At 39.9% G+C, this 17,917-nt stretch overlaps 1 protein-coding gene across 2 annotated transcripts in view; it reads right to left on the bottom strand.

Annotated features, from left to right (window-relative positions):
• The window catches only part of fam135b (family with sequence similarity 135 member B), a 57,808-nt gene that overhangs the window by 25,302 nt on the left and 14,589 nt on the right, over positions 1-17,917 (bottom strand). For both annotated transcript variants that reach the window (XM_037795345.1, XM_037795346.1), the window contains exons 3-7: positions 16,679-16,758; positions 7,897-8,036; positions 2,012-2,082; positions 848-1,021; positions 136-262 (exon numbers count right to left, since the gene is read on the bottom strand). In XM_037795345.1, coding sequence (XP_037651273.1) covers positions 136-262; positions 848-1,021; positions 2,012-2,082; positions 7,897-8,036; positions 16,679-16,758 — 592 coding nt within the window. The remainder of the gene's footprint in view (positions 1-135; positions 263-847; positions 1,022-2,011; positions 2,083-7,896; positions 8,037-16,678; positions 16,759-17,917) is intronic.

Genomic DNA, 17,917 nt, shown 5'->3' on the forward strand with positions numbered 1-17,917 from the left:
CTTGCAAAAAAAAAAAGGGAACAACCAGCTGAACAGAAACTGGCTCATTTTGAACTGTTTGCAGCTTTGTGAGACAAAAATGGGCTTTTGACTGTCTGTGACTGAACATAGCCGAACCGCTAAAGGTTAACATACCTCAGAGATGACAGGTTTGCAGTAGCCAGCTCCGAACACGAGGTTCTCTACAGACATGGCAGATGGGTCACTCGGGCTCTCTGGCGAGCCCTTCCCTAGCCAGGAGCCCTTCCCTGTACGTGCAAAGCTGCAGAGAGAACAGGGAGGACACATGCAGGGGACAAAAAACATGAGTGTGTGTGTGAAGGAAGACAGATAAGCTGAGATACGGGAGCTGCCACTGTTCCAATCAATCAAGTGCTGCAGTAATCTATGTAATGCATGGCTAAACACTGAGTTATCATACATATTGACGGCTGAATTTATCAGATGAGTGTTTGGAAAACTATCCATTCAAGCAGCTAACGGATCCACTCTTAATGGTGACCGTCAAAACTAATAGGAAAGGAGGAAAAAAGCTGTGCCAGCAGTTTATTCATTCGAGGTCTTGTATTCTTGGTATTATGGATACGATTGCAATTACAGTTTCACTCTACAACCTCTACATCTTCCCAGTGTGGCCAGGAAGAATTCAATACTAAATTAACAAGGGAGACCTATTTCCAATTATTAACATCGCTACACCACTCCCATAAACAGCAATTGTCCAATCATAGCTTAGCAGCCGTTGCTAGGCATGGCAGACATGGATGTATAATACATCCGTGATGGCAGGTATGAGTTCAAGGTCTGTTAAATGCAAATATTTGCAAAAAGCCCCTGTGGAGTCTACCTGATTAGCGGCTGATGTAAGGCAACCAGTGAAGCATGTATGGAGACAGAGATGACGGACAGATGGAAGTAGTCGAACATGACGGGGACGTGGTGGTGGAGGCCTCTCCGCGGGTGGAAGTGGAGGCTGAGGGTCCGACTGCTGATTAACGGGACGGTCGCTATCTCTGCCAGCCTGAGGAATGGAAGAAGAGAGACAGACGTTACACTAGTACACACATGACGAATACTTTTACATATTCTGAAAGGGGTAATCTTGTGTTGGGCGTCTTTAGTTGCTTATTCCAGTTGAACATGTCTGACAATGGATAGCCACAAATTATTAGTTAGTAGAAAGGGAACAATATGTAAACATAAACAAAACAGCTACAATTACAATGCTACAGTGCTGATGCAAAACAGCCGAGTACAGATTAATTAAATGCAAATTAAGTGATTTTACTGTAAGGGAATGTTTATATCTATTTCCTCTGACCCTGACAGTCTGTAGCTCAAAGAAGCAGCTCTTTTGCCTTTTTGTCAGACTCTTTAAAAGATGTCTGAGAATGTGGACTGCTGCTCAACAATAATCTAATTCTATTAAGGACTTGTAGCCTATAATGCCCTTGCAGCTATGAAAGAGAGAGTCGGAGAGAAAGAGTCTGAATCTGGACTGGAATGGTAATGGAGACCTAGTCGATATTCTACAGTCGTACAGACTCAGTAAAAAGCGACCCGTGTCCATGCTATGATATAGACGAGGAGCTCCGTAACTCCTGTGTAGCATTGACAAGCACTACAATCACACAGGTATGACTAAAAACGGTAGATTAACACTCAAACACAACACAACTACTCTTCACTAATGTGCAGCTGCAGGCCAATACAAGAGCAGTGACCCCAACAACAACAGTGCCTTTTGCCATAATGTCAATGCAAACTACCCATTTCTTCTCCTGTTTGTCCCAAACAAACACAGTAATCAATGTATTGCCAGCACTGGAGTTGTGATCAGGTGCTTAAAGAGATGGCTATGAGCCAAAAGACATAATAGCCCTTATTCGTGCCTCGTTTGCATTCTCACTCTTGCATAAAAGCTGCACAAGGGGAAAGTCTCGTGTTCTCTCTCTCTCTCAAACACACACACACACACAAACACACATTTCCACACTGCTAGAAAACCTACTGTTGCTCATTGTCGGTGAAATGAAGATCCAGCTTCAACTGAAAGTCCACCTCACTCAGGGCTTCCTCCACCTGCAAAACAATGGCACAGTAGTGTTGTTAATGCATGAACATTGTATCATGTCAAATAACTTCATGAAAACGATACAAACACTGCTGTAAAGATGTGTCTTGTTTTAGCTTGAATGCAGGTTTGCACATTTGTTACTTGTGAGTTTTTGACACAAGACAACAAATAGAGCTGCAAAGAGAACAAATCATGTCCGCTGAGGAAATCTACGAAATGTTTAATGGCACAGGATGGCATGCTTTTATTGATATGCTCAACACAATAATTGTTTATCTTGCAGGCCTAAACTATTGCCAGACAAAAAATGTCAATATTGGATTCTTTTCAATTACGTTATTTATATTTTTAAAGTTTATGGCAACTATAGTATGGTTAAGGTTAGGGACAAATTTAGCTTATGGCAATTAATGTATAGTTTTGGTTGGACAATTCAAACACCTGCTTATGGTTAAGATATGGTTAAAGAGGCACACTGTACTCCCTACATTGGTACTAGACATTGGCATTGGATATAAATCATGAGGTGTGGAATCTTCCAATATGGACGTTTATTCATAGAAATATTGGGCTGTGTAGGCACATACACTACATGTTAAATTGTTTCCAGTGTTGTACATATCGTTTACTATATTGTAGCCTTAAGATAAAGGTCAGATACTCCATATTTATTTCATTGACAACTGTAATCCAGTCATCCTTGGTTTGAGGGTTTGCTTGCAGACATTTCCCTATGATGACTTTCTTGATAGCAGCCAAAAGCAAAAATTTTGCCCAGGTATAATGTCAGAAGAGCAATCAACTTATATTCCAAATGTGTTATTATCTCTTAAGCGATCTCTTGCCAATACAGGTAGATAAAACTAAAGAGCCAACCGATAAAACATGAAAATGGTCAGGCATTTTTTATCCCACTGCCTCCAGCATTAGAGCCACTTTGTACAATGTAAATTTCAACTTTGGAGTCATAAAACATCTGATCTTTGTCCTCCAATAATAAGTTGGAGTAGTGTGTTGATGGTGGTAGAGGCAGCACATCCAACAGGTCACTCCAAAATCTCCCATAGGTGTTCAACTGGGTAGAGATCTGGTAACTGTGGGTGCCATAGCATATGATTCACACCATCTTTATAGAGTGACCCTTTGTACCCTGTATAGAAACATCTGCAGTTTGTTGTTTCTAAACTCATTTATTTAGGTTTTTCATTTAATCACTCATATGTTAAACATGAAATACTGAATCAATGAAGACCAGCGATCACAAGTGACCTACAAGGATATGATGGACATTTACAGTATATACAGAATGGTGTAGATAAATACTGCTAAAGAACCTAATGTGACCGACTTTGGTTGCGTCTGAAATTCCATAATAACCTGCTATTAAGTACGCTAAAACAGTGTGAGATTTTTTTGTATGTCCGAAACCTTAGAATGAAACCAATAGTATGTCAATTCTATTCTATTTCCAGTGAAATGTTAAAGTATGCAAACGCTGAACACTACGGCAGCATAAATATTCCACAATCCAATGCAGTAGTGACAACGACGATCATAACAGACGTTGACGGACAGCTCTGTAACGTCAATAATGGTAGTGCCTAGAAAGGAGCCCGCAAACTGGGGAAACTCTCGTGAGATCATTAAGGTCAGGCATTGACCTTGAATTGTTAAGGTTAGGATGGGTCATCTGGCAGTGAGTCTCGCAAGAGTTTTTGCAGATCTCAGATCAGATTTTGCAGTTTGCCGGCTCGCTTCTAGACACGGCCATCGATAACGCTTCAATTTAACTGTAAGTATAAGATTTCACTTTGCGAGGCGCAATATACAGACTTTAATTCTCACATATCGTTTGGTTACATGAGGTTGGTACGGGTTGCCGTGGTTACGCGTCTCCATCCGGCAAGGAGGCTCTCAGGAAGTGATGAATGTAAATTAGCGCTCAGTGCGTCCAAAAAGATACATACGACTGTTTATTCACACAAAAGTATGTCGAACGACAGGATGTAGTGCACAGTATGCGATTTCAGATGAAGCACTTGTTTGAAATGCTGATTTAGTTATTTATAATGACGTGTTATGTTCTCTGTGTGATCCACAACCTGTGTTCCTGCATTTCTTTTAATCTGATGTAGGTTGAACAGAATTACTCTCATGTTCAAAGAGCCATAGAATACCGTGGTTTATGGAAATACAGGGCACCTATTTGAATTTGAAAAAACAAAGTGGAAAAACAAAATGTATGAGCGAACTACAAAGACGGCGCCGCGAGCGAAGTCTTTTGAAGATTGAGGTGCCGTGTTGCCAATTAGAATAAACACAGTTCTTCCTCTCTTTCTGCTTACGTTTGTCTAAAACATGCTCACATACTGTGCAGCAAACATACAAATCTTTGCAGTTCTGTCCAATGTTGACACTCCGATTGATTGAGCATACATGCGGATGTACACAGGGGAAATGAGGGGGCTATTTTAGTCTGTGCTATCTGTAGCTGCGAGCGGCAGATAACCTCCGGAAGGTTAATGAGCAGAGAGCCTTCGGGAGAGCTTACAGCTGAAATCTGATATGCCTTAAAGCTCCTCTGTCTCCACACCTCCACACACGAACGTCTGTGTTTAATGAAATCTTCTAAAATTAGGAGTCGCGCAGAGTCATGTGAGACAGAATATCCACATCCTGACTGAAGCAGAAGTAACCCAGTCATCCATACTGTAGACATACAGTATGTCAGCTGGTGCGGGGTAATGTCAACATGTGAGATGTGGCTATCATATGGATGATTAGCTCCAAGCGGGGGCCATCTTAACTCCCCCACCACGTCCCGGCTTTCTAGCCCCGTCTCATCGCTGTCGCCACCGATCAATTTGAGCTCCGGTGGCTCCCAACAACAACAACAGGCAGGGGTGGATTCTCAGGGTCGCGCCCACGGTGAAACCGTAAAGGACAGTACATCAATAACTGTCAGGCAGGTTTACACGCCTGATCATTTCAGCGGAACATGGGCAGTCTGGGGCACCGGCAATTTACATTTGTCTGTCAATTAAAGCACATTAATTCCAAGAGGCAAGTTGTTGATCTCAATAACCCTCCCACTGTTACTGTGTCTAGAATTGTTAGGAGTTTTGAAGAAGGAGATTCACTTTCCCACAACTTTGTAGCTAAGAATTAGTATGATGTATTTTTGGTCGTCAGGGACAGCCTTAGCCCTTTTGGAGCCCTAAGCACTATTTTTGCTTTGGGGGGACCCAAATTCCAGGCAATCATTTCATCACCTTTTCAAAACCACTGATATCTCAACATGTTGTCATCCCAACTCATCACATACTGAGGCTTTGTCAGAACCTTCGGCGTAACTTTACTGTCACAGTAAGCCAATGCTTTGTGAATACAAACAAAAACACTTGCTTGATTTAAGCAACAACCAAACTTAGATAGGTTTAGGAAAAAAAACTACATGATTGGGCATTAAAAACGACTACTTTTGCACTGTGAAAATGAAACTGAACGTTGTGAACACGGGACACGAATGAACAGTTGATTGTAAAGTGAAAGTGAAACTTAACACACGGGACATGGACAGCGGTCTGATGGATGAAAAGCCCTGTGTTTGTTGGACCCATCCACATCCCTTCCCACCCGCTCTGTGTGTCTTTTCGCTCTTTGAACTACGTCACCACACTCCAGGGGACACTTTCTCTGAGCGTTTACTGTTGCCGCGGACGGGTTTACATCATAGTTAATTGAACATCCGGTACGTTTCATACAGACACTAAGCTAGGCCTTGTGTGTTGGTATCACGTGACAAAGCCTCGGTATTTGACGCCCTGAGAATGAGAATGGGCTGGTTCACACTACGAGTGACAAAAACAACAAAACAGCCAAGCGTGGCCATTGTCGCAAAGTGGCCGTTGAAGTAGTAATGTCGTTAAATAGCACCGGGGACTGGCTAACGGCATTTTTTTTTTAGACGGAACTGAACAGGGTTAAACAAAATCAAATGACTGGTTGACACTCATTGGAGCGCTGAAAAAGTTGAGACCAGCTCAACTTTGATTTTTTAGTGCTTCACACCCATCACACAGCGACAAGTGTCAGTCTGTAGCTTCATGTCACCAGCTTCCATTCAAAATGGCGTGTAGCCTGTTGCTGTGTCTCTCGTGAACACAGCTTTAGCCTGTCTGGACCCCTTTTTTGCTTTGGGGGCCCAAATTCTAGCAAATCATTTCATCCCCTTTTCAAAACCACTGATATTTCTGGTTAAAAATTAAAAACAAACTGCAACCAGGTACGCCCAGGAAAGTCTCTTTGAGGCCGGTGGGCTTTACTGTTGTGAGGAGCTCACTGACTGATCATCAGTTTGCTTGTATTTGTATTTGCTACAGTTTCTGCACTTTCCTGAGGGAGGGGCTACGCTGTGTTTGTGAAGCACAACAGTCAATAGTTTTCAGTCTGGGGTCAGACTCTGAACCCCCCGCCAGAAGCTTGAAAGATATATATCTGAGGGAGTGCAAGATGATTAAAGGGATGGAAAATAGAAAAAATATATATATTCTTGCTACACTTTTTTTGTCTGTTAGTCTGTTTTTTTCTGGTAATCCTGTAATCAGACTTAAAATATTAAACACTGTCAAGGAAACATCAACCTTAAGGCCTTTTACACACAGTAACGTTTTTTGTTTTTTTTGCAATTAAGGTCCACGTCAATGTATTTTTTTGAACTGTTTTTGTGAGAAATACTTTCACACAGAACGTAAAAAAATGATATAGGCTACTTTTTTTTGAGCAAGGTTGATTTTTCTGAGCTTTCGCACTGTGGATAAAGACATCAACCAATCACGTTGTGTAGAACGGGTTGAGTGGTGCCTATATTTATGAAACAGCAACACAGAGGCTCTGTAGTTCGAACCAAGACAGCAAATTGTATTGTTCCTTTCAACCTTGACAAAGATAGCGCAGACCAGATACACTCCTTCTGTTCTTACCTTTTCACAATAAAAGCCCTATACATATAATATTGGCAGGCGAGTATTTTGCATTTTTTGTGCCGTTTATTCATCACGCCCCCCGGTGTGTAAATGCCTTTAGGTTGAACTACTCACAGCAAAACCCAACACACTATCACTGTAGTTATGTGTGTTGTTTTTTCGCTGCATAATATTCGTGTTCTGTGTGAAAGTATTCATGACAAAAACAAAAATTTGAAAAAATATATTGAAAAATGCTCCTGGTGCGTTAAGATGGAAGAAAATTTACGAGAAAAGAAGCGCAATATATACGTTCGAAAACGTGGCCCCAAGCACTATTACGCTGCCTTTGTATACAGCTGTATTGTTTCAAATAGATGTGCATTTGTTATGATAAATAAATAACAGTGTATGACAGAATCAGCAAGCTGGTGGAAGTCTGCTGAACAAAAACTGTCACTCGCTGACATTTCACGCCACTTTTAGCAGATGACAGAGCAGTATTACTCGTCCATTATTCAGCATGATTATATGACTTCTTCATTACATCGTTATGTTAGCTTTCTGCTTTAATTAACTAGCTTAAATCTGTCATGAAAAGGACGTATTGTTGCAGCGGGGACCAGAAACACAGTCGGGAACAGTGGATGATAAAAGGCATTAATTAATGGCCATTTAATTCAACTATCATACAGCTGGACTGTAATTATCTGTCATGCATTTTACAGCCAGGCTACTGATAAAATGAAAGCTGCCAAATGGCATTCCCCATTCTCTCTTCCTCAACAGGAAGTGTGTGTGTGTTTGTGTGTGTGTGTGTGTGTGAGTACAGAAAATGTCACCAGCATGACTCACCCGTTCTCCGTCCAATAGCAGGTGGACTTTGAAGATCATGCAGTCGTTCACCGTAATCTCTTCGTTCCTGTAAAGGATCTGAAATATTCGGCTGAACACGGCGCCGTCGTAAACCCCTGCAGTGCTGAAGCTGCATTCTCCTGATGTGGGACACAAAAACATGCCCAATTAACACAGACAGCTATCAGTTAGTTGCTACAACAGTATCAATGATTCACTGTCAGTAATGACCCAACATGCAGAGCTTTTACACTGCAAAACAAACAAAAGATGGAGTTGTCTCAGGAATGCACTGGTTTTCATAACCAGAAATAAAACGTTCATTTGGCGAATGCATCACCTGAAATTTGCACAGGAATTTGTGCTCAGATTTTTACCCAGATTTGAAAAATGCATAATGAGTCTTGCGAATGTGTGACCTGAAATTTTGCAAATGTTTACTGGGATTGGTGAGGGATCAGAGTGTGTATATGTAGGTCTGGAAACATGTATTCACAAGATTTTTGAATATGTCTATTACAGTAGTAGCTCATGTTACTTCTAACTCCTGTTCAATATCCCTGCACTCAGCAAGTCAGCTTCTAGCTTTCTATTTGTCCATTTCTTAAAATTCAACAGATATTATGATAAAATAAGGCTAATATCCGGTAGATTTAAGAGCATTTAGTGAGCCAAGACACCATAGCATCATGCATAGAACAAGTGATAAATGTTTGCATAAGACATGACGGTTGGTATTCATCAAACATACATTCTCGCACGTTTTACCAGCGCTGTTTCCTACAAAATTACGTTGCCATACAACTAAACTGCATTCTCAATAATGTTTCAAGAGTAAGCGTATTTCCTCCCGAATTACAGTCCCAGTTTTAAACGCGTGTTTAACGTTGTAAATTGAAACAAAACAAAAAAACTCAATAAAACTACTTGGTGACGCCGAATTCACACCAGGCAGCGACGAAAGTGCCGCTCGCCTTAATAATTACAAGAAACTCTTTGTAGCCTGGGTCAACATGTCACAGGAGTCACAGGACTCTGTTTACTGATTGGCTGTGGGTACTCCTATGGTCGCACTTCGCCACAGAATCCAACGGCCGCAGCTTGCTGAGCTCGGGAGAGGCCGCCGCAGCTTTTCATAGACATTGCATGGTAGCGCGCCGCAGGCCACACTCCACCACTGCTCTGATGTGAATTCTGTGTTTAGAAAAAAAGCATCATGATTAATATGTGAACATTGACTTTTAGTTTCACACGGGACACGAAGAGAAGGTCGATACCACTCTCATATCTGTCTGTCAAATATGAAGCTACAGCCAGCGTCCTGTTAGGTTAGGTTGGCTTAGCATAGCATAAAGACTGGAAGCAGGGGGGAAACAGATCTGTTTCGATTTTCAACATCTCCCATGCTGCATACTGGCTCTCCCGCTGTCCAGCTGCGAGCCGTGAGAGGTCTTTTAAATCCCCTGCTGAGGTTGTGCTCTTTTCAGTCTCATTCTCACTCTCCCTCTCTCCGCCGGCCTCCTGCTGATAACGCTGTCACTACCTGCAGCATCAAGCAGCCCTAGTCAGGATGATGGATGTGTGGGAGCGTGACTGTCGTCTAAGACTTGGTGGATGTGTGACAGCGTAATCCTTCTAGGCATACTGTATGTGGAAGGAGTTGTAGCACTGTCGCCTATAGCAGTCTGACAAATGTGACTTTGATATTTCTATTTTCCTTGTGTTTGTTTGGGTTTCCCACCCACTGGCTACAGTCAGGTGGATTAGAGACTGTAAACTGCGCAGGAATTACCATAAATGATTGACCTGTGAAGGACTCGTGATCTTCCCCCAGGTGCTTCGGTGCCCTCTCCTCTGTGCTGGGTGGCCCTTCAGTGTGGCCAAAGAGACTGAATCAATGAAGTGTAGCTGCTGCAGTAGTCGCCCTTGTTACTTTCACACACTCACACATACTGTAGGCTACTTCCTTTTAATGCCAGCTTGTTTTACGGGATTGATTAAGCGTTGCATTATGTACCGAGGGAGCAGAAGCGATAAGACCTCGATAAGAAAGCTGCTTTGCAGAGTGAGATCTCGGCTTTGACATTGATAGCAATGCTGTTTGCACACAAGGGGAAAGCAGCACCTGTACAATGTAATGCGATCCAATCCAATAGCCACAGTATGAGGTCTACTTCTGTAAGTGTTAGATTGTAGTTGAGATGGGGAGGTGGTAATTGTTATTTTGAGACTGTAGTTTATGTTGGTGTTGCATTGAATTTCAGTGAATGTTTATTGTAAGTTATGCTTAACATTTTGTTCTCAGAATTGTCTCTAAAATGAATATATGTTTTTCAATGTTTGGATCAGAAAGCCCAGCAATATCCATCTAAAGTTTGTTAACATTAGCTGACATGCTGTAAGTGACTGGTCATACGATCAGGGGCTGTAAGCCAGTTGACTAAAGGTGTGTTTTTTTTGGGGGGGTTGCTTATGAATTCAACTTTTCAACATGAAAAATATCATTATTATTATTATTATTATTATTATTATGTGGTGTTATTTCTTCTTTAAAAATGACAAAGTGTCACTTTAATGTCTATGAAAGCCAAGGAAAAGAAAAAATAACAACTTAAAATAGAAAATAATAACAACGATAAACATGCCTGCTTAATCTTCATATTGCATCAAACTATTCTATTCTATTTATATTTTTAACTTTATTTTATCCTTTGGTATTTTTATTTTTATGATAGCTCTATTTTTTTGTATTTTATTTTATTGTTGTTGCTGTTTCTGTTTTTTATCTGCGTTTTATTTTTCTTTTTTTCTGGAAAGCACCTTGTAATTTTGTTAAGAAAAGTGCTTTATAAATAAAGATGATTATTATTATAATGTGATCTAGTGGTAACAAACCACAAATAAATTGGGAATTTTTTTAAATTACACTTTCTGGGAATACCATTATAAAATGTAACCTGACATCATGTTGGTGATCACAGTCACACGTCTACCTGTATTGTGATTACAAATGTAGAGCCCCAGGCAACACTTAGGACAGACTAGTTAAAAAAAAGATGCGTTTCCCTTGACTCAGCATTTCTAGATACAAAATATTATAAAATAACAACAGTAAATCAGAATTATAAGATACATTAAAAAGTCTATTGCACTTCAAATGTATAAGATACTAATTAAAAACTTTGACTTAATCAAAAATGCTTTGACTTTTTAAGTCTGCATAATGACATAATAAGAAGAATTTACAGCAATTCCAGTTGCCCAGTCTACGTAACTGGAAGACCGAGAATCTTCACAGACAGATTTCATATATCTTCATCTTTTCCTGGCAGAAATGATCTTCAATAAAAGTCAGCAGACCTCATCTAGCTGACACCCAAACTGTGCCAACACTATAAAAACATGTGCTATGCTTAATATTATTCCCGCGCCCTTCTTGTTCTCCTTGGATATAAATGTGATTAGAATAAATTTTAGTGTTCCCATTGATGTTTGCAGCGAGTTAGACCAAAAGAAATACATCAAACCCACCCATTTTTGACATTTACTGCAGTTCTCACAGGTGTTGGGGAGTTATCACATCCTGCACATTAAAAACCTGCTAGAATGCCCTTAAGCTTTAGCCACAGTAAGTCTGTGCTGGAAATAATGTGCTTACAGCCTCTGGTGCTCTACATCTGCTGTGTGAGAGAGTCTGCTCATCACTCCCTATCAGTAAAACACTAAACTCTCAACGCAGAATTGCTCTTCGTGATACTAATATGAGGGAGTATCTTAGTATGTGCAGTATAGGAGTCACCAAAAACAGCGATTCAATTCTCCCTATTCACATTGTGACTTGAAAATCACCATGTTATTGTGTGTGAATCACCGTCATTAGGTGCTTCAGTTGAGTGTGTGGCAGCATCCTTTCTCGCACAATTCATTTGTCTGAGGGGCACAGACAATTGAAATGTCAAGCAGACACTTTTACAGAGAACACAGTACAGGATTATTTCCGATGAACGCTGGTCGGAGAGCTGGCTGTGGTGCATCGATACTCAGGATTCAGCCTGTGAGGCGAACAGGCTTAATACATGACCTTGTGGAAGGAGCTGCAGATGGGAGGGGAGGGCTGCAGCCTTCCCATTACAATATGGATATGATGCTCACTGTTGTGCATGCTGCTGCAGTGTTCCTTATTTGCCAAATATACAATTGCCTAGGAAAATATGGACTAGACAAGAGGAATATATAAATAAATATTGCAGGAGGGGAGTGGAAGGAATCTTATTAAGCTACAAGGTTGACGTGCGTAAATCTTTAAGGAGTAGTTCAACATTTTTGGAAAGGCTTATTTTCTTTCTGTCTGTGATATTAAGATCAATATCAATCTTACATTTGTGCGTTAAATACAAAGCTGGAATCAGGGTTTGTTTAGCTTAGCTTAGCATAAAGACTGGAAGCAGGGGGAAACAGCTAGCTTTGCTCCGTCCAATATGAAAAAACATGCCAACCAACACCTCTAAAGCTGATTTATTACCTCCGCCAAGGCCGAAGGCCCAGGAAGGAGGTTATGTTTTCACCGGCGTTGGTTTGTTTGTTGGTTTGTCCGTTTGGACGATTACTCCAAAAGTCTGCAATGGATTTGAATGAAATTTTTAAGGCACTTCAGCATTGGCTTCACTTTTCAGACCCTGGAGTTGCCCACTGCTATTGACATACGATGTATTAATTATTGAATTTTGAGTGTTGCCATATAGAGTTGGGAGGCATGTTTTTTTTTTCCATTTTGCACACAGCCAGGCGAGCTATTTCCCTTTGCATCCTGATTCAGATTGTTCTCATTCACTGTCCTTACTTATACCTACAAAAAGTAATGCATTATAATTTGTATATAACCCACGTAATCATGAGCCTAAATCTATAACAGATTTTTTTTGGCAGCAAAAACAAGAAGCGAACACACCATTGAAATATGATCAACAACTTTTTAACAAACTGTTTACACTTTGGGCAGATACGGAGAAACATTATCATTCATTTGGAGTTGTGTTTCTGGCCACCTGATTAGTCCAATAATCACTTTCCTATTAGCGCAGTTTTGGTCTCCACTATCTCCTGAGGGAAATATCTGTCTCTTTAGCTGCTAAATGTTCACCAGCTATACTCTCTAACTCTGTCTGTCTGCTGTATAGTGCTGGGTAGGTAGTTTACAGAGTTTTTAATGGAGCTTTAACCCAGAAATAAACTGCCTGCATGCGTCAGAACACAAAAAAGCAAATATGTGTATTACACAAAATGTTTAATTACTTTAGTAGTGTTCAGCTGAAGAGATTAAATGTGACAAAGTGTTAATCATATCTCTGGATATTTGCTTGTGCTGCTATAACACACTCAAGGTCGGTTTCCTTGACATCAGCCTGGATAATTCTATGAATGATAAATAAATAGAGTATATTATGTTAACCCTTAACATTCTTTATATTTTATCTTTAGACATTGATTCATATCGAACAAGACCAAAAATATTTCCATTTACCTTATTGTTGTACATCAAGACATCAATTTCTTATCAAATTTAGAGGTCCATAGTTATGGAATTCAATAAATATGCCACTGAAATTGTTTTCTTCCTTCCTTGCCAGCTTTTAGGACACAGTTAAAGAAATTTCTCATTGCATCTTGAACCTTATGGCAAGATGCTTCTGTTGGCTCCACATATCTAGGTTTGATTTTTGTTTGTTTGTTTTTTTTCTTTTCTTTTCTTTTCCTACTGTTTATGCATGTGTGTGAGTAATAATGTCATTTTTTTATTTGTTTAAATAGGGGAGGACTCTGTATAAGGCTTTCAGGCTTCCTTCCTCTCCTACACTGAAATTACCGTTTTCCTATTGTGTGTATTTAGTATCCAAATAAACTAAACCTAACTGAAGCAAATGTGTCTGTTTACATACACTGTATTGACGCAATGTACAGTAACGCAGCTCTGTTTTCCTGAAGCCTCCTCCAGCTGGACTGTGCTCTCCCTTCTTTTCCTCACCTGACATCATGTAAATCTGCACCTCCAGGATTTAGCACGCTAAAAATAGACCGTCGAGAGCAGGTCTACTGAACTGCTATTTTTATCATTTACATTGCAATCTTAATATTTTGACTATTCAGGATTTCTCTCCATCTCATCTGTGAACTAATGAGGGAAAGGAAATTCCTGCTGTCACAGTGTTTTTGGAGGAAACATTCAAAATGACACAAATCAGTGTATCAGACTGCAGACCTTCACAATCAGCCATGTCCTTGCCACCGCACGCAAACACACTGTGAGAACATTTAAACTGACACATGGTTGGAGATAATGACCGTAGGAGCTACACGCCTAAAACCAAAAGTCCTATCCTTAATATAAACTGAAACAGATCATATTTGAGACCTAAATGTCCTCAAAATCCCACATGTCCTCACAAGAATAGTGGGCTGCACAGTCAGCTGGGCCTCACAAGTACAGCGGGATAACACACACACACACACACGGCGCTCCAGTCATGACGGGCTAAAAATAGCCGTTATTACTGCGAATCAGTATTGCCAGTGAAACGGCTTTCTGCATTGCCAGAGATTTAGATTTTAGCGCTCGGGTAGCTTCAGAAACACTGTGTCACAACCTATGAATACAAAAGAGGACACGACATGTGAGGAATCTTTTATGATACAAACCATCTGCAAGTAATTGTATTTAGGAATTAATTTATGTAAAACACACAGAGCATTAAGTAAAGGGGTGTTTATTGGTTGCATGTTTTGTTTTTCTGGTTATCAGTATTTTAATTAACAAACCATTGACGAAGGGAGTATTTACAAATGAAAATTAGTTCAACCTAAATGTTCTAGTCACAAATTAATATAATTTTCTTTGAAGATTAACTGTCATATTGTGCTTTATGCTGCACTGCGAAAGCTTTAAGCCTGTTTCGGTCATATTCTTAAGTCTTAAATCCCTCATTAAGAGGAACATTTTCCTCCTGGAGTATAAACATTGCAGTACAGTTTTATTTGTTAAGATCACCCTATATATTTATCACGAAAATGACGCTGGGTTCAAAAACTGAATTACATTTGAGACAAGTTGAACCATCTATGCCACCATTTAGTTTTGGGAGATGTTAGAGACGCAACATTTTCTGCAGAGTGAGTCAGTCAGTCTTTAACCCAAAGACAGCCAAATGTCTTAAATCACTGAGACAAGGTAGAGCCATAAAATCCCCAGACTCCACTCTCGTTCTCCGGTGCATAGCTTTAATAGCTGGGACGATGGTAGAAACACACCAGTAGATTCACTTACTGTGCACATTGTGTTACTGGTTGAAAAATCTATTTGGTTGTTTTCATTTTGGGGCTTTTAGACACAATAAAAAATGAAAGATTCTGGTGCATACCGAGGTAAATCCTCTATTTTCTGGTATCTACAGCCAGGACATGAAGGCATGAATCTGTGAGACGACTACAATCCAGTGAAGGCTGTGTAGCACATGTCCATATACCACATGATACTGTAAAATTATGCTCACCAGTTCCAAGAAAGACACAGAATAAGAGTGCTCCCTGCTGTGCTACCATGTACTTTAACACACAACACTGTGATATACTGTAGATTACTGTACTTCACACAGACTTCAAAGCCAAGCGTGAACAACACAATGTGTGTTATTCGGCCACAAAACTGTGGTCATGAGAGAATTCTCTGTGTCAAGTGAGACTTTCTCACACTCAGTCCCCTTTGGACCACTGTGGCTGAAACACACATCCTGTCCAAATGTGATCTAAACTATAAGACCAAGCTACTATCATCATGGCCATGATGACATTTGATTAAAATTCAACTGTTGGCCGCAGTCAGTGTTTATACTACAGATACTGTATGATGGAAAGTATTTATTGGATTTGTATAATTGAGTGACACAGTACACAAGTATGCAGGATTTATTACTACTAGTAGGGGTATATTTGATTGTACTTTTCTGGTTTCAAATGACGACGTATATTGTACTATATATTACCACCCTGGAAACTTCTCTGGAAAACACATCACCTGCAAATTTTATCTGGTCGAATTTGAAATTAATTTTCTGACATATCAGTCTTCTTGTTGAAATACACAACTGACTACATAGATGGATTACTGAACAGGTCTACCGGGGGCCCAACTGGTCCCTGGGCCTGAGTCTAAGTTTGAAGTGACATTTAACATTTCTTGTTGGAAAGGTAATCAAATGACCACAAAGAGATGCTAAACAACTACAAAGTGACACAAAACAATGGTAAAAATATGAAAAAACAAAACGACCACAAAGAGACGCAAAATGACCACATGGAGACACAAAACGACTGCAAAAGGATGCAAAACAACCCCAAAGAGATGGAAAATTACTACACAAAGATGAAAAAAGCCACAGAAAAACACAAAACAATCACAGACGGATCAAAAATGACCACAACGAAATGCAAAATTATCACAAAAAGATGCAAAACGACCACAAAGATATGCAAAATGACTACAAAGTGACACAAAGAGGCCACAGAAAAATGCAAAACAATCACAAATGGTTGCAGAATGACCACAAAGAGATGCAAAATGACTACAAATTGACAAAAAAAAAACAACGAAGAGGGTTCAGCAAAAGTGTGTTTACTGAGAACAAATATAGCAAATTGGGAGCTTATCTGCAGATGAGAAAGAGAATAGTGTTGTCTGACTGGTGTGATGCCTAAAAATATAACTTGTATGTGTGAGTGTGTGAAACAGTACCTGTGTTGTCTTGTGTCGTCGCTATCAACCTGTGGGGCACTCGAGGTGAGACCTTCAGCCCTGCTCGTACCTGGTAGAACCTGAGGGAGAGGATGCAAACATTACAGTCACACTTAAAACAGCACTGAATAAATGTACATATTGATGTCTCCAAATGGCCTGGGTATATAAAGAAAATATACAATGGGAATAAGTAAAATGCCGGTGTTCGTGGCAAAAGAACACTCACTATTTCACAGATATTTTCCATTTCAGTTTAATTCTACTGAGTCACCTCAGCTGTGGGCGGATATTTTCTCACTGATGACTATTTGACACCAGAATTTAATGTGTGCTCAAGTGAAATAATTCTCAGGGTCAGAGGCTGACTTGGAAAATGTTTTCACTACAAACTAGTATTTCATCAAATGCTAAAAATGTAAACATGTATCCTACTATTCACTACAGCTACTTGTTAGATATGCTTCTTTTTAAACAGTTGAAGTGGTGCATCCTGTTTCTAAACAGGCGGACCTATGCTTTAGTGAATAACCTATTTGCTGACAAGGACAATGTATTCAAGCGTCATGTCTAGATGGAATACAGGATGCTCTCCGTTAGCATCGACATGACAGGTTTTATATAAAAAACTTTGACATTGTGCAGCTTTTAAGCTTCAAAAGGGCACTTCACGACATGACCGAGAAGTTAACAATGTCATGTTAAACAAAATCAGCCATGAATTGTACAAATGTAGCTTAATTATTAAAGGTTTATTAATAATGAAAAAGACATAATAATGCGCCTCTATTCAAAAGGCTGTAAGGTATACTATACATGGTATCAGATGAGCACTGGTGCGAGACATGCAACACGCATTGATCCAAGGAGATGAGATTATTACAGCTTCAAAAGTAATTTCTTTCACAAGAAAGAAAATAGCAGCACAGAGCAGAATATAAACAGTCTCACTGACTTGTATAAAGATTATTTACATGACATTTCTGACTATAGGCAGCGATGGAAAACATGTCTTTGAAAAGGTCACTTTGACAGTTTAAGTCAAAGCAGCTTTGTGTAAAAGCACATCTCGGCTCTCCAGGGACACATTGGCAATCTGAAGGACCGAACTGTGGCAGTGAACACAGTCATCACATCAGTGTGTTACCGACAGCACTCCGAAAAGATGGAGGCTTGACAGGGAAGAGCACGGAAAAGGTTGATAAATAAGTAAATAAAGAATGTTTATGGAATGAAATA

This window comes from Sebastes umbrosus, chromosome 15 (genome assembly GCF_015220745.1).
Source record: "Sebastes umbrosus isolate fSebUmb1 chromosome 15, fSebUmb1.pri, whole genome shotgun sequence".
Lineage (NCBI taxonomy): Eukaryota > Metazoa > Chordata > Actinopteri > Perciformes > Sebastidae > Sebastes > Sebastes umbrosus.